The 17,538-nt window shown below is 39.1% G+C and overlaps 1 protein-coding gene across 3 annotated transcripts; it reads right to left on the reverse strand.

Annotated features, from left to right (window-relative positions):
- Nucleotides 1–46: 46 nt before the first annotated feature.
- On the reverse strand, nt 47–17,518 carry LOC116447562 (disintegrin and metalloproteinase domain-containing protein 9-like). 3 transcript variants are annotated; one of them, XM_032116859.1, is made up of 23 exons: nt 16,805–17,518; nt 15,819–16,010; nt 14,050–14,147; nt 13,138–13,214; nt 12,417–12,495; nt 11,611–11,687; nt 10,606–10,822; nt 10,067–10,132; nt 9,915–9,986; nt 9,100–9,272; nt 8,559–8,643; nt 7,538–7,659; nt 6,503–6,674; nt 5,667–5,756; nt 5,240–5,435; nt 5,012–5,117; nt 4,639–4,813; nt 4,167–4,247; nt 3,386–3,491; nt 2,620–2,752; nt 2,146–2,209; nt 1,769–1,821; nt 47–1,440 (listed from the first exon to the last, which is right to left on the reverse strand). In XM_032116859.1, exons 2-23 carry the CDS (start codon nt 15,886–15,888, stop codon nt 1,362–1,364), a joined length of 2,391 nt encoding a protein of 796 aa, XP_031972750.1. In that variant the 5' UTR covers nt 15,889–16,010; nt 16,805–17,518; the 3' UTR covers nt 47–1,361. The 3 variants fall into 3 exon arrangements, with proteins under 3 accessions (XP_031972750.1, XP_031972749.1, XP_031972751.1); XM_032116858.1 differs by having other exon boundaries at nt 15,819–17,518; XM_032116860.1 differs by lacking the exon at nt 4,167–4,247 and having other exon boundaries at nt 15,819–17,518.
- Nucleotides 17,519–17,538: the final 20 nt, after the last annotated feature.

Raw genomic sequence — 17,538 nt, forward strand, 5'->3', positions numbered from 1 at the left:
CCCGCAGCGACTTTTGTGGTGATCACAAAACAAAGATACAACCAAGTGTGCTGCCCCTGAGGATTTATTTTAAATTGTAATGTAGTAAATAAAATCAATGTAATAGGATACTTGCGGTCTAAATGATAGGGATATTTAATAACAAAAATTGGAGATTCTGAGGGATTAAGGAAGAGGACACTTCTTTGGAAGACACAGACTTTTTGCCAGCAATCTCTTTTGGGTTCTTTTGTCCAGCCCTTCAGTGATGTGGCCATCTGAGGGGTTGGAAATATTTTCTTGGTGAGGCAATCCTATCATTTATTCACTCTTTTTTCCCAGTTTATACTCCCAAATTTGCATGAAGACAAGCCGGGTGTGCTTTACTCCCCAAGGACAGGTGGACCCATATCCACAGCTTTGTTCTTTTGGTCTCTGCACTGCAGCTGCTTCTCCATTCTGGTGGAGACTCTTTTCCCTGGATTTCCTGGATCCATCCTACATGGAGACATTTGATGGGAGGCCCAGTTGGACAGACAGTGTCACTCCATACATCCTCTTTTAAATCGGTGCTGGTTTCTGACTGTCCCATTTAGAAGGACAAAAGTTAATGTGTTGCTTTTGTAGTGGAATCAGTTTCTAGGGAAAATCTCAAGCTGCAAAACCCAGTAAACGCTGAACCACTGTGGAGCTGTACAGTGTATTTCCCAATATCCCATATTTTCTGTAACAACAGAGAGGGATGGGTTCTTTCAGACTCGGAGACATGACCTACAGACCTTCTGGTGTCCCCATGTGAAGTTCCTTTTACAGACTACCTGAAATGGAAGCTGACTCGGCTGGTGGGAGGTGAGAGGTGCGCTCTGGGCCCCAGCTTTGGTAGGGCTGGTGGCAGGCAGGTGTCAGAGCAGGGCACAGGGACTGTCCCCAAGCCTGGCTCCGCAGGCCCTCGGAGTTCCTGGCAGTGTCCTGAGGAGAGGACAGCCCAGGAGGGGAAGAGCAGATCTCCCATCTTTGAATTATGTCTGTGAATAACTGAATTCACCTCTCTGTGGCCTGAGAGTGAGGCAGCACCGTGGGAGAGTCCTGTTCTCTGACACTCTCACGGGTTCAGTCCTGTGCAAGTTGAACTTCAGGTTCTGATTTACGAAACCAAGAGGTGAGGTAGAAGAGGCACAAACACAGCCAGCAGCAAGTAGCAAAACACTGGGATATCACCAAATCTGTGTTCAGTGCCTCTTGGCACCCAGTCCTTGCCAGAGGGACCTGCTTTCCAAAGGCATTTTGGCTGCACAAGGAGAGCACTGGAGCATTGAAATCCTCTCATTTGTCTTTTGGGTCAGTTACTTGTCAGCACAGATTGAGGGTTCCCAAGAAACATTTCAGACAACTGGTCTAGGTGGGACTGGGGGTCGTTGAGGTCCTGAGGAAGCTGCAGGAAGCTGGGTTTGGACTGGCTGCCTGAAGTATGGAAAACACACTGGGTTTAGTATTTCATGCCTCGAGACACCTGACATTGCTAAACTGGTTCTTTACCATTTTAAACAGTTTCTAGCATTTACACCTAACTCTCTCTGCCCCTTTCTCTCCCTTGCAGCATTTACCTGCGTTTATGCTGTTATCTAAACAAGCAGTAAACCAACATTTCTCCTTCAAGCCTTTAATCTATTATAGCTCATGATGCTGCATGAAAAATCCCCCTAAGCAGGACACAAAACATCAATAACTTCACTTACAGCAACATAAACATAGGAAAGATGAAGTGAAGAAGGTTTTAAATACTACAAACCTTGTACCAGGAAAACGCAATATGGTAAAAATATTGTGACTTGATGGGGTAGGCTGGAAAAGACATTGCAGAAAATCAGGTTAGCAGAAAACACAAAGTGTAGATAATTACACAGTATTAAGCTAATGGCATTTTAGAACTAATTCTCATTTGCTGGGACTTTCTTCATGTTCTCTTGCAACACTTTGTTTTGATAATTTTTATTCAGTTTTAGCAGAACTACACCCACAGCCTGGCTAAGCAGCATTTCCAGTGTTTGGCTGAAGAATTAATACAAGTGGTGTCAATGTATCAGGAAGTCATGGTTAACTGTGATGGAGAAAAGGCACTGTGCAGTTTGGATCACCCAACATGAAACAAGTCTGCATCTATCTTACCTGATTATTTCCTGTGTCATGACTTGCTCTGTTGCCTTGCTTCGGCTGCTCTGCACTGTTATCCCTGAAACAGAAATCAGATCAAGAAATCCCTTCAGGGATGCAGAGTTTTCCAAAGACAAGGCTACAGCTCAGAGATCTAGATTTTGCTTTTGAGGCTATCCTTTTCTGTACCTGACAAGCAATTTCAATATGCTCTGCCCCCACATCTGTGCAATACAATTATCAATAATAATTAGGAAAATGCAATGTATTTGGGAAAAAATGCTTGAGAACTGCCAAGAGGAGGATCTGGACTGTACTACCAAGGAGCAGGGGTTGAGCTGTTAAACTCCCCAGTACTGCTGTTAGCAGGGCAGTTTTGTCTTTAAGGAGGTGTGGAATTCTTTGTGTAGATAAAGCATCCCTGGTTTGCTGCACTGACCTGCAGCACACTGTCATGTATTGGAATAGCACCTGTAAGAAGGGAAATACCTGTGCTGTCCTCTGCTTTTCCTGCAAACTTTTCTCCTTATTGCATCACGCTTCATTACTGCTGCTGCAGCAAGGATGGCTACTGGCAGCACAAGGAAGAAGAAAATCAGCAGTCCATCCCGAAGTGATGTATCTAGGGAAAAAGAATTGAAATGAAGGAATTTAAAATATTAAAGCCTTTTTTTTGTTGTTGTAAAATGTACAATCTTCACATTGTCGTAGATTAAAATCAGTAACTTCACTGAAATTTATAACATGCTACAATCAGAAAAGTAGGATTTGGCCTTATGGTATTACAAAAACTTTCTGCCTTATCCACCCTATATATATATGCAACATTTATCCTTTTCCATAAATTTTTTTCAGTAATTCTAAAGCAGACAAATTCATTTTGTATTTTGGTATTTGCTTACCTACAATTGATCTTCACATTTGCTTTACCTCCCTAAACTTTTAATAAATACAAAACATTTTCTCCCTTTCCCAAAGTACAAATTTAGTAAAATTCAATAAAGTTCCACAGAAAGTAACACAGATTTTCCTCAGAAAGCTATGGATTATGAACTTTGCTTTTAGACAAAGAGATGGAAGACATTTCATGTGTAAAGGCCAGCAAAAGCTACTTCCTTATCAAATAATAATGTTTGCTCTTCAAGTCAGTTCATGACTAAGTGTCTCATGTGGTAAACAGTTGAAAAGACACTGTTATTAGCAGATTATTTTATCAGTCCCTGGGGCAGAATGAGGGCCAGTTTCAGTGTCCTACCTGTGTGAGCTGGACCACTGTCAACACTGCCACCGTAGCCAGACTGGTTACAGAACGGAGGGGCCCATCCCGGGTTGCAGTGGCAATTCCCATTGTTGTTACACACCTACAGCCCGAAGAACAGGGAGTCATGCATGAGTCAGGCAGGGACAGTTGCCGTTGTTGTCACACACCTACAGCCCAAACACAGGGATTAGTCAAATACCACCTCCCTGAGAGTGGCCACTCAAACCTTCCGTACGGATTTGGAGTTCCACTCTGTAATCGCACGTGGAACCAAGAAATACTGCAGAGTATTGCATAGAAATACATGGAATATTAACTGGGAATAAGCTCTGCCCCTCCATAACATCCCAAACCACTGAGTGATACTGATGCCCCATGGTAATTCTCTCTAAGTTAACATTTGTGTTATTTGCCTGCAATAAATCACAGTCCAGAGACCTTCTCAGTTTTACAACTTTTGGACTCCATTTTGATTTTTCATAGTGACATATATAAATCAGGAATTACTAGACTGTCATCCTCAAAGGAATATTTTCCTTTTACAATTCACCAGCTCAGTAATATTAAAAAATTCCCTTGGGAAATTCAGAAGAAATGCCTCTCAGTGTTAGTGCAAAGAGGTTTGCAGTGTTCTGGCAACACGAGTTACATGTAAAAAAAGTGGATTTAACTTTTAATACAGATCCGGAAAAAGGAAAGCCACTTGCCTGGTTATTGCTTTAATGCAGGGAATTTGCACAGTCTAGAAACAGGACATGAAGCACCAGATACTCACCCCATTCTTATTACACTTCTGCTTTACATCACAGTTGTAGCCCAGATATCTTGCATCAACACATTCAAAACCTACACAGGCCTGGAACAAGTAATTAGTGCCTTGCAAACACAGAACTTAAAAAGTCCCATCCTTTTATAAATGTAAGTGTGTATGTTTACAAGTCTGCAGCTTTCACTTACATGTTAAGAAAAAGGGCTGATACAACAGCCAGTATTTCAGAATTTTATGACTTTGTCTTGGGTTTGCTTACCTCTGTGGATGCATTTTGATGGAGTAATTTGAATAACTGATAATGTAGTTCACTGTAGCATCCCCATTTTTGAAGAGCTAATTAATGGTTTGTATGTATTGATCTGAAAAGATTTTTATTTTATTATGGCATATGAACAAGAGAGCCATGTAATGCTTTTGGAAGTTCAGAACTTTCCAATCAGACTATATTCTGTCATGCTGCTGTGATTCCTCTTACCTTGTTCTCTCCACAGGCTGTCCCATCATGAACTTGAGCAGGATCAGGGATATCTGATCCTAAGTCAAAGTCAGAGGACCAGCACAAAACCCCGGATGCGTTATTGACAACGCTCCAGGCAGGAAGGTTTTGAAGACTGACAGATGTGCACTGGAGCTTCCCACACAGACTGTGCCTGAATGGAATGAAGGACACTCAGAGACAAGGTGAACAGATAAAAATCAGTATTGGTGCAAATACACCAAACATTCCAACCTTTTAGCTTGCATTTCATGAAAATATACTTTTCAATCTCTCACCTTAAGGCTTTGTAACAGAATATATTTTTTACATTGAAGATTTTAGGATTGGTATTTATTTGGTGGTGACTTACTGGACAGGACATTTCTTGTACACTCCACCTTTCATTCCACAGTTTCCAAACCTATCTCCTTTAATATTTGCTTTTTCAAAGCATATATCAGGTGCTTTTCGTGCCCCTGTACAAAAAACCAGTGAATCTCAGTAAGCCACTACATTGTCTGAAAAACATAGGAAAAAGAAAACTTGGAAATGTCTATCAGGAGACTACAAATGGGTTTACATTAAATGAGAACCATACCTTTCCCATATATAGATTCACACTGTGAATCAAAGCTCTGGCACACTCCATAGTAGCAATAAGCCTTGCTGTTGCTGCATGGGTGACCATTCATGATGTAAACATCATCTGGGCAGTAGGCAGTGCTTCCATTGCAGTATTCAGGGAGATCACAGACATCTTGTTTTGCTCTGCACTCTGCTCCTGCCACTTTAAACTAGGACGAGAGAGGGAGGACACTTTTAGTTTCCAACAGAGGAAGCTCTAGTGTGGAACAATGACAACTGGGAACATTTAGTTGTTCTAAGGAAGGCAAATTCTCCTCTTACATGCTGTCTTACTGGTGAATGCCATTTGAAAATATGTCAAGAGGACTAGGACAGCTCTTTTCAAACATTAAAAAATCCTAGTGAATAGTAACAATTTAGTTAAATAAAGCACTGTGTACCTTGCAGTTTTTGCAGCACAGTCCTTGAGCACACTGTGAGCCAGGTGTGAGTTTGCAGGTTGCAGCATCACAGCAGGGGTTGGAGCACTCCTGAGAACAGCCATGGAAAGGGGACACTATTTCAATTTTTTTCTATAGCTAGGAAAAGTACCTCATCAGTCCACGTTGGATGGACAAGCCAAACTTTAAATAACTGTCTGTGTCATGTTCTCACGTTCTTCTGCCCTGAAAGGAACCAGCAGACACTGTTTCTGTGTTACTTGTACAAGTCATCAGAAAAACACCTGTTTTGATGTGTTGTGGCACAGGGATGCCAAGGGAACCAGGGTTTGCTGTTTGATTTATTGATTTTTGAGACACTTTTACTTTCTGAAGAGTGAGCCAATACATTCTTGGAGGGACATTTTGACAATGCAAATGTGACTCTCAAAAGTCATTTTGTGTGGGCAAAGCTTAAGGGTTACAGTTAACAAACCTGTACGTGTTCTATAGATAAACAGTCTCTGTCATGGAACAGAAATATCCATGATGCTAAAACCAAACAAAACAGACTCTGCTCTGAATCTCACTTCTTTCTCAGCAGTGCCTCAATGTTCTGTGAAGTCCAATAGCCCTTAACTGAGTCCACATCAAAATCAAAGCATGATTTTAAACTTTTACTAAAATTTATCTCAATACTGCTTGTAAAAATGCGAAATTACAAAAAAACCTCCTCAGATAATATTGCAATTAGGTATGTCAAAAGGCCAGGATTATACAGAAATAAACATAATATCACATAACATAACATAATATATTAATATACAACAAGTATCCAGCTCAATTTCATGCATTACCTGTGGTTTGCCACAGTCACATTCTTCATTGTTATCAACCACATTATTACCACAGACAGGTTCTTTGTACACATTACTTGTTTTGGGAGGATTTCTGAGGCAGTTTCCTCCTCCATTTAGAATAAAGGCCTCAAAATCATCAGCGCTACAGGTGCTGAAATTCCTGGACCCACTGGAAATCATAATATTTTATTATTATAAATATTTTGCTTACAGGAGAACATACAACTCAAGCTCTTAAAACATCGTTGTTCTATCATAAATATTATATTTCATAATGCTAGGAGATCATGAGATAGTTAATTTTTATTTTCCTTTGCATCAAAGTGCAGTACCAGAAGTTTAAAATACTACTGTAATATGAATGGTTTTAGAATCAGAGAGACCATCAGAGTATCTATTCTGGTGTCCTGTAAAAAACAGGCCTTAGAAATTCCTTTTCTATACTGAGCCTAAAAATGTTTGATTAAAAAATATTCTCAGAAAGGTATTCATCTTAACTTGGAATCCTAAGAACTGAGGAATGCACCTTCCTAGAGTAGTTTTGTCCAGTGTTCAGTTACCCTGATTTATTAATACAACTGTGGATAAATAAAATATTCTGATCTTTTTCTCTTAAGGGGAACCAAAGAACAAATGAACTGAGGGAAAGATAAGCCAAGAAGTTTTTTTTTAATTAACTGTTAAAAAATTTGTTGCATATTTGCACAAACCCAATGAGTATACGTGAAACATTCTCAACCGGCTGAAAAAAACCCCAGCAACATGCTATGATTAAAAAAAAATTAATAAAATCCAAATATATTTTTAGGAATGTTACAAATATAAAACGATTGGGTCAGGAAACAGTTAACATTTCAAATAAATTAAAATTACGTCAAATCCTAAATCAGTGAATCCACCTTTGTGATTAAATTTTTCAAACAACTCCCCCTTCACTAAAGTTCTTCCAGATTCATAGCAGTTTCACAGCTTGTAGGGCATAGTCACTGCAAATAAAATAAATTATTAAAATGAAATAACTGGAAATCTTACTTATCTGTGCTGTGCATGATATAGGATGCAGGACACCTCTTATCATCATGTTTCATTCCAAGATTGTGCCCCAGTTCATGTGCAACTACTGTGGCATGACGTAACATTTTGTTATGATTCAGCTAATAAAGAGAATCAGGTTAAAAAAAAAAAAAGTGAAACTAAAGAAAATGCTGTTTGTACCCAGAGATTTACTCCCACCACAAGCTCTCAGGGACTATGAAGGCAAAATACTAAATTGTACTGCAAGGTGAAAGAAGCAAGGATTGACAATTTGTCACTTTATTTTCAGGGAGGGCCAGATCCTGCCACTCCTTCCCTGAGGATCATATTCTGGATAATAAATTGGTCTAGATCACCACTGCAGGTTTCTCCCAGCTGAAATTATTCTTCTAATTATTCTAATTATTCAATTATTCTATTGTAACACCATTAGACACCAAGTTTAAAGGAGTCTTCAACAAGGAATGTACTGTTAAAGAACAGAATCTGCTTCTGAGATTGTCCACAAGGTTGTGGCATCCATACTTTAAGGACAGGAATCTCTGGAGTTATTGGTTCTGCCCCAAGGGTGGAGAAAAAAATAGTTTTGTACGATTTTTTTTAGATTTTTTGCCTGTTTACAGCCTGGTTGTCAGGAATTCCAGACACTTGAGACTATGGTGCATTATGTTCACTTTCTATATATTTAAAGAGTGAAAAAACCACCTTATTTTGTAGCTGCATTCCCCTCCCAAAACCCCTGTGGTTATGAACTTTAATGGTATAAGGATAAAATTATGCAACACTGAGTTAGATAAATCACAAAAGATGACCCAAAGAATTCGTTGAATGAGTCAAGTGGGCTGCAATTTGACAAAGAGAGAAATTGGGAAGTACTTGGAAAAAAGAGGTGTAAAATGTGCACAAGTCTTTACATAAGAAACCCCATGAAAGAAACCATCCAACTCCAAGACCAGGGTGATTTGGCCAAGTAGGTCCAGGATCAGTTTCTTCCATACCCAAATTGTGATGTACTTACAGTGCTGATTGACCCTCCCTGGACATGTGAGCACACAGTACCCACAAAAGCCATTCCAATGGATCCACTGAAAGAGCTTCTCCCTCTGCAACAGAAGCAGTTTGGAGGTGGTGTTAAGATGGGTTGAAAGTTCATGATTTCTACTAAAAGACACTGATGAGTTTGAAAGAAATATTGCAAGGCAAAATTTGGTCTTCCTGAAGTCAGGAAGGAATTTATCACCACAGCAGGGTTTCACTCCAATTAATAATGGATATCTGAATAAAAGCTTGAAAATAATGATCCATCACCTAAGTCTGCTGTGTCAGTGCACTCAATTACTGAGTGGCTGAGGTGGGAAGGGACCTCTGGAGGTCACCCAGTCCCTGGAGTTGATTAACTCTTAAGAATCCATTATAGTTTCTTGTCATTTTTCCAGGTTAAACCAGTTTGGAAGTGCAGAGAATTTTATTCCAGGTATATTTTAATTAATACACAACCCCCAAATCATATACATTAACCCTGCCAGCATGGCTGGTTTTCTCACCTAGTGCAAACTCACATTATGAGGTGACCAACGTCATTTCTTGAGCGCTTCAGAAGATCCTTCTGTCTCCAAGAAACAAATCTACTCAGCACATCTCCAGCTGAACCATTCATTACAGATATGTGGTTGGCATCTGTCCAAATCTCTAATCCAACCAAAACAATCTGGATATTTAATGCTCTATACATCTGAAAAAAAATAATGATAATTAATGTCCCTTGGCTGTTCTGATGGAATTCTGAAAGATGACTTCATTACAACTGAGTAAACAATAAGCTGAACATAGTGACCAAGACATAACTTCAGTTTCTTTGAAACTAAATATATATTTGTAATTATAAGCGAAATATAAAATATTTATAAAATGTAAACGAAATAAAAATATTAAGAATATAAAACTAAGTGTAACTGGAAACAATCTACTTTATGAAAGTACCTAAACATATCTTTGGGAAAGACCATGTCCATTTCTTTCCTTAGCTAATTGTCTTGAGGAGAATCTGGGAACAGATCAGAGAGCTTATGGAATTGTTCATAGCACTGAGAGTTTTCTTAATAACAAACGACAAACATGAGAAATACTCTTCCAAAAAATGTAAAACATACTGAAGGCTTCATGTTCTTGGAGAACAGAAGTGGTTTAAAACCATCTTGCAACTCTCCCCCTGCTTGCACCTCTACAAGGCTTGTGCAGAGACTGGTGATGTGCCTTAACTGTGTTACGAATTGTTGTATAACTTTCAAATACAGTTTTGGAACTCTATTAGCTGCTCTTCTGAAAACTATGATAAAATAGAAATTACTGAACCCAGGCAATTTATCTGACCTACCCCATCAACATAATTAATCAGCTCCACTGTTTCCTTTTGCACTGCAGCAGGATCAGAATTCTTCAGCAAAAACTGTAAAATACCATAACAATGTCAGAGGAGAAAAATTAGCAAAATAATAAAATGTATTTAGTGTTGGATGATATAATTACCCTGTTGTGATCCACAACCACAAATAATTCTACATAACTTTTCTGGGGCAGGACAGCTCGCTTCTCCTGCAAATTAGAAATCACAGTAAGTTAACATAACAAGTTCGAGGTATTTTACTTATCTTTCTTATGACTTTCACTTCACGTGTTTATAAAGCAATGTTGCATTTCTAATATGAGCTCAGTTTGTCTTAGATTACCACATAACCATCTCTGCATCAGTAATTCACACCGGGTCAGACACTGGGATGCGTGAGCTGCCATTCAGCTCATGCCTTTTGTGTCCTATCCATGGCTGTCCTGGGTAGACTCTGCTCTTCCACTGCAGGATTGCTTCAAGCTGTGTGAGATCCCCATTGTGCTGCTTTTCTGTTCCAGGATTCCCTTAGCAGGGCTCCCACCAGCTTGGTGTCCATGAAAATGAAGGCCACAAGGAAATGTCCTGCCAGGTCAAACCTACCTGCAGTGATGCTGTCCAGAGCAAGAGCTCTGGAGATGCCTTGGACTGCAGCTCAAGGGAGAAACAGAAATGTATTTACCCTGAGGAGCCTGTCCCTGCTGGAAGTACTGTTTGATGCAAATGCATATTTCACAGACTGCTTCACAAACATCTCGTGCTCCAGGCTGCCATTCAGCACCCCACAGTGGAAGGGGATACCCTGCACATCTTCCAGTTCATAAAGCTCATGTTCAAATGTGCTGGATGTGCTGAGCGGCTCCATTCCGTACCATTTGCCTCCAATGTAGAGAATTCCCCTAACAATCATAAAAGAATGAAATGCTATTCCATCATTTTTCCCTCATGGTTATGACTAGGTGAATGAGTAACAGCTGGATACTTAAACACTATGTTGAAATAAATTATTATTTTAAATTCTATGAATATGGGGTAAGTTCAAATGCCCAGTAAAAGAAGAAACAGAACTTATTTAAAATACTCAATGGTGCACTTCTTGAATCAGAAAAGGAGAAAAAAGAGAATAAATCCAAATTGTTAGCAAATGAGTCTGGATTGTGGGTACAGAGCTGATGCAAATGGTCTCTTTTAGCCCTTTTCTCTATTCATTTAAAGGAATGCCAGGAAATGTCCTGATTTATTGTGAGTGATGTCTCACTGCGAAACTTCACCTGAAAGATGCATGGGTGAATTTTATCCCATTTGTGATTTTATTGTATTTGAAACACAAAAAATTGGTTCAAACTTGATCAAAAATTTTTCATGGAAATGATTTGTCTCTTGAAATGTGCCCATTCATAAGACAAAGTAACTTGCAGGAATGTTTGAAGTTCAACAAAACCTTCATCAGGTAAGATTTTTTTTCTACAAAGGTATGTCAGGTCAAGACATTCACATCAACTACTAGAAGCCTCAGTTCATGCCCAGGTTCTGCCTATATTTATTACGGTTTCTATCACCTTTTTTTCTGTGAAGGAATTTTGGAAAAGGGGGAAAAAGTGGGAGTTGAGGAAAACTATAAAACCTGTAATGAGTTTCAGCTTCATCAAAAGGTGAAATATTAAAAAAAAATAGCAAGAGGAAATACCTAAGGCCATCACATGTGCTAAGAGCAAGTGTGGAGTCAGCAATTCCTTCAACAGTGCCGTGATAATAGCAGTGTGTCTGAAATGCAACAAACCCACATAATTAGTGACAAAACAAGGTGGTTGCCTTCAACGCCAAACTCATTTTCTAACTAACCATATTATTTGCATGACATCAGGGCTGGCTGTTAGAAATTTACAGAGTTCCCTACTTGGAAAGTAATCCTGACCTTCTTGGAGGAGAATATCACTTGACATGAGTACCTAAAATAGCTTTTGGTCCCTTGGTTCTAGAACACAGCCAGCTTTTTAGTTTAGTCCCATAATCACCATCTGTTATAAAAATATTTTAATATACATTGCTCATCCTGTTCTTAGAGTCCTCTCAAAGGCTGCTCTGAGAAGATCTTTCATGCGCAAATGACCCAATTAAGTCTCACTGAGCTTACACGAAGTTTAAAGTTGAAATTAAATTTAGAAGTATTTACAAGGCTTGTTTGATACAGGATTTAGAAACTATAGAGCTTTGATGCTGCCATTGTACTTTAAATTGCATATTATGCAAAGGTGGTTTAAATTCAGGCTTGGCATAATCTCCTGGCAAATCCTTTCACACCTTGGGAAACTGGGATGCTGGGAAACAGCCCAGTCCCTCTTGAACCTCATGTTTAGATCACTGGTACCTGTTAAACAGAAATTCTACACTGTGAAAACCAACAAGTCTCATTCCCAGCAAATATGTTTTTTCTTGGCTTCCCTGGTTTGAGGAAATTCTGACACAAAGGGGAAGGTTTATTATGTACAGTACCTCATTTTTGGATGGTGTTGCCTGCAGTTTCCCATTTTCCCCATATGTGTACAGCTTAAAGTCGTCACTAAGAAGTTTTCTGGAAACAAAAATAAACTACTGCTCTTTAATGGTCCAGAAACAAGTCAAGAGTCCTGGTAAGTGCTACATTCTGTTAGTAGCACACTCTACACTAAATTATTATTAAAATCCAGGCACAAGAAACAAAATGCCTTAAAATGAGCTGGAGACTTTTGAAAAGAACTTATTTTGAAACTTATTATTACATATTTTAACTAAAATATATATAGAGAAGAATCTAAGCAGATGCAGTTGCATAAAGCCTGGCCTATTACAGGTTCAGGAATGAGGAACAAGAGAAAGAGAATTTTTTTTTTCAAATACAACAATACATAAAATCCCTACCCCGCTAATAAAAGGCTAATGTTGAACTGAATTCTAATTTTCCCTGAGGATTTTCTGAAATGTGCTAATTTGTGCTGCTAATAAAAAAACAAGCAAAATTTATTTCTTCATGGCTAGAAAAAATTATTATTCCCTTCTATTTGCAAGATACTACCATAACAGAGACACTATATTTAACACTATTTACCAGTCATTTTGTAGTTACTACAATCTGCCATTTAAATGGTTTCTTCTGAATTTTTCCAGCATAAAAATGCTTGTCTGTAAGCAACTAACCCTGAAACAGGACAATTCGTTAGAACACTCTATCACATACTTATTTTTCTTCAGCTTTAGGAGATATGTTCCATTTCTGGTTTTAACTGAGTAAGAAAGATTGTCATCTGAATGCTCCTGAAAACAAAACAAAAGATATCACTTAATGAGGTGATTTTTCTACGTGTTTTTTTTAATTCCATGTTTTGCTTGACGAGACAGGCCCAACTACTGTGTATGTTTTAAGTAAAAAAATACAGATTCCTAACCCCCAGGCTTCCATATTTCAAAGTCTCAGCAGCACACTGAACCTTCTTTCCTCTGTAAAGTTTAAATTCTATTAATCTATATTTTCATTTAGACAGGAGGGCACAGCCCATGAATGCCCTCTTTGCTAAGTACCACGTCATGCTTTGTGGCACTCCTTATGTAAATCAGATAAACGACTCACAGTCTTTTATCTCCTAATTGGTTTGCACAAAGATGACTCATGCTATTTCATTAACAGTTACTTCAGTAAATGAATTCCGTATCTGGCACAAAGGTAAGTTACCTCAGAACCGAGGAGTTAAGGCTCAGGTTTTCATCTCTTAACCTGTGCCACTCTTTGGGTGTTACATGGTTGAAATCCTCTGGTTATTATCCAAAGACCAGAACATGGAGAGCATGGATATTAGCAGAAGTTCAACATCTAATCTGACTCAGAAGAAATGGAAATATTCTTCAATGTTCCTTCTCGCTTCTGTCTTACAAGGTCATTAACAGGATTAGAAGTTTGGAAGGCACTTAGAGTACAATCACAGGCCTTTGTGGGGACAAATTTACTTAAAACTAGTTGAAAACACTAAGAAGAGAGAGAGTGGGGCACATTTCTTTACAAAAATCTCTATATACCATCCATTGTGTGTGTGCAGTATAGGACAGTACTGGGAAAAGCAGCAATATCAGAAGAAAAGAAATCAGAATAACAAACCTCATGAGAAAATGGGTGATGTTTCTCTCTCCCTGTCAGACTCCGAGGAATGATTATTTCTAATGTAGAAAGTCTGGATGTGTGTTGAGAAGATACACCTAAAAATAAAGTTTGAAATTGGTAAATAATTAGAAAGGACAAGGCATTATGTTGGCATCTGCACAATGGTGATTGCCAAAAGACCATTCTGATCCAGCCAGAAAAAAAAAGAGTGAAATAGTTCAGGAGTGATCAAACTGACTTTGAAAAAAGTTACTTCAGATTAAAGCTGGGGTCTTCTGGAGCACACAGAGAAAAATTATTACAGTATTTAAACAAAATCTTAATTCTCTCATATTCTGGATTATTAACTTTGTGACTTTGTCTGTCATTTTTTCTTCCATGACCGACACTTTTAACCTGATGTACCACAGAAAATTGGTGCAGCTGGCCTTCTCCTTTCGCCATTGTCCTGAATAAGGAATACTTTTAGTTGTCCTCTGGATATAATTTGTCCACCTCCTGTGTGGAAGAAAAGTTGGCTCACCACACTGCCTCCTGCCATTGCCTAATCTTACATTTTGTTTGTTCTAGCAACAGTCAGATCTTTGCAAAAGGTTTGTAGCCCTTTACATGATATCAGAATTATCTCCAGAACAACATGCTAATGCAGGAAGCTAAAGATAAGAAGCCTGCCAAGTATCTGGTTTCAGGTAAATGGTTTTATAAAGACAAAAACAATCTTCAGTGACTTTTAAAAAAATTGTGTAAAGTTTAATTCATCTTCCTTTTTCTTGTCTGCTCATCAACTGGTTTGATCAACAGAGACACAACTATTTGCTTTTAAAAAGAATCAACAATAACATGGGTTTTAACAATGGAAGTGGTTTCTTCCTTATTAAATTGTTCTTTTATAAGGAAACAAAGAGATTTCTCCACACTTAGAGTAGTACAGAATCACCCTCAGCCTCCCACATTCCTATGAAAGGAATTCATAATTGCAGAAAAGTCACACAACCAGCCATTCAAAGTGAGGAGGATTCTCCAGTGTAATGATGATCTCTCCCTGTTAGATAACATCAGGATTTTTAAAAGCTAGGTGCAGGTAGCATATGTTTAACAGTACAGTCTGCAATTGCAATCAAAATGTGGAAGTTGCTATTAGCAAACAGTCTGAAAACAATATCAGCACTTGGTATTTACTTCTGATTTTGCTCTTATTCTTCAATAGTTTTATTATCTAAATGAAAAAATCCATTCTGTTTCATGAGTCAAGTGTATGTTGAACTAACCATGGAGATGCTCTTTCAACAATTCAAATTTTGACACCTGAAAGCAGGAAACCATCTTTGATGCATGTCATAAAAATATGACTTTTTAAGAAACATTACAGGTATTACATTTAAATCTAAAATGTGAAGCCAAATCATAGAAATGAGTTAATGAAGAATCACAATGAAATTGCAGGAATTGCCCTCACATGAGTGAAGAAGAAATGTTTTTCTACAGTCTCTACAATTGATGAGAGTGACAGCAACTGCAGTTGTCACAACCAGTGTCCTGCACAGAAAATGATGTATTTACGTACCTACTACAGCCTGGAGGAAAAAAAAAAACCACAAAGAACTCAACTATAAAAAGTTTCAACCTGTAATCTCTCCCAAGATTCTCTCAATGAGCAAGGCTGCACAGGGAGAGCTGTGACTTGATATCAAAGGTGTCCATCACTCCGATCAAGGTCCAAGCAGACTTGGAGAAACTTTCTGAATATGTAAAAAAAGAAAGCTTACCTTTTATCCAGAAAGGTTTTCCAGTAAAAGTTAGTCCAAAAGTGAACAAAAATAGGCTGTGCATTAACATGACTTCCTGGAGAAACTACTCCAGCATCCGAGCTGGCTCTGGCTGCTCTGCAGGAAACCAGAAGAACGAGAACCGTCTGCTCCGAAGGTAAACAACAGAAAAAGCTCTCCAATACTGCATGTCTGCTGAGGAAATGGGAAGTAAAATTTAATCCATTAGGCTTGCGAGAAAACTGGTCAGACAGCCTAATGCAAATAAAAAGCAGCACATTCTTCAATGCTGATTGGAGAAAGAGCACGTCCCGTGCCGGGATCAAGCTGGTTTATTTTAAAGGACTTTCATCCCACAGTGAGATCATATGAGATTAGAAACATAAAGTATTGCTACTGACAAATACAGTGTTTAGGATGTTCATCCTGACTACTGCCAGCTCAGTAAAAAACTAGTGTGAATCAATTTACTCTCTGAAATTTCAGCTTGTCTTCAATTTTTTCAACTTTACTTTAAATATTATGCATAGGAACACATGAAAATCCCCAAAACAGAGGTTTTACACAGTCCCTTCTATGTTAAACACAACTGTCTTCACCAGAAGTCTGTAATCCTGTGCAGATCATCACTCTTCCACTATCAATCTTCCATGCAACCACATTGCCACCAAAAGCAGAAAAGAAACCCTTCTAAAACTGGTTGAATTTGCAGCGCATTTCAGAAGTATCAAGCACATTTAGAAACACAAAAAGGAGACTGAGACAACACGCTCGAACATTTACATTAATTAATTTTAATTAATTCTTTGATTAAAACAGAGAAAATGCAGTTTTCCATTGCTACTAAATCCTCTAAAACAACGTCTTAAGTGACAAAAAGCAGGATGCTGGCTGTATTTGCTATATTAGCTTGTGCAAAGCCCGTTCAGGTCCATTTCCTGACAGTCACATACCCAGAATATCCTGAACATTCCTGCACCAAGTACCTGGTGGAAGCAGAACTTGATACCCCCATGCGCTGGGTCTGTGTCTACCACAGCCTCAGGAGCAGCATTCCCCAGCTCCAGAAGCTGAGATCCTACTGAAAATTAAATGAACCCCATCATTTATTTATGGCCTCATTTATTCATAGCCTCTGTCCTGTGTGGTGCACTATCAGGACACGGGAGAATCCCGCTGCTCCAATTTTGACGTTGTTACCAAATTTCACAGAATCCAAGAATCATTTCAGTTGGAAAAGACCTTTGAGATACTCAGTCCAGCAGGGGAACCTGTTCAGTGCCCGATCACCCTCTGGGGGAATAACCTTTTCCTAATAGCCACCCTAATCCTCTCCTGGCACAGCTTCAGGGTCGGTTTCTTCTCCCAGGCAACCAGCGACAGGACAACAGGACATGGTCTTAAACTGCGCCACAGGAGATTTAAGTTGGACATCAGGCGGAATTTCTTCTCAGAAGGAGTAATTAGACATTAGAATGGGCTGCCCAGGGAAGTGCTGGAGTCGGGAGGTGTTTAAGGAAAAACTGGACGTGGCATTCGCTGCCATGGTTTGTTGACACGGTGATGTTGGGTCACACGTTGGACTCAATACTCCCAGAGGTGCTTTCCCCGCGAATTAATTCCGGGTCCCTGGGTCCCTCCGCCACTCCCGGCCCGGGACAGCCGCTCCCCGCTCCAGCCCCGGGCGCTCCCTCAGGCGCTTCCCGCCGCGCCCCAGCGC

Source organism: Corvus moneduloides, chromosome 8, assembly GCF_009650955.1.
Source record: "Corvus moneduloides isolate bCorMon1 chromosome 8, bCorMon1.pri, whole genome shotgun sequence".
NCBI lineage: Eukaryota > Metazoa > Chordata > Aves > Passeriformes > Corvidae > Corvus > Corvus moneduloides.

Coding starts and splice junctions, on each gene's coding strand:
- LOC116447562 (XM_032116859.1), bottom strand. CDS start 15,888: ATGTTAATGCACAGCCTATTTTTGTTCACTTTTGGACTAACTTTTACT. Junction 7,660..8,558: donor AGGGAGGGTCAATCAGCACT/GTAAGTACATCA, acceptor TCTCTTTATTAG/CTGAATCATAACAAAATGTT. Junction 5,118..5,239: donor TGAATCTATATATGGGAAAG/GTATGGTTCTCA, acceptor TTTTTTGTACAG/GGGCACGAAAAGCACCTGAT.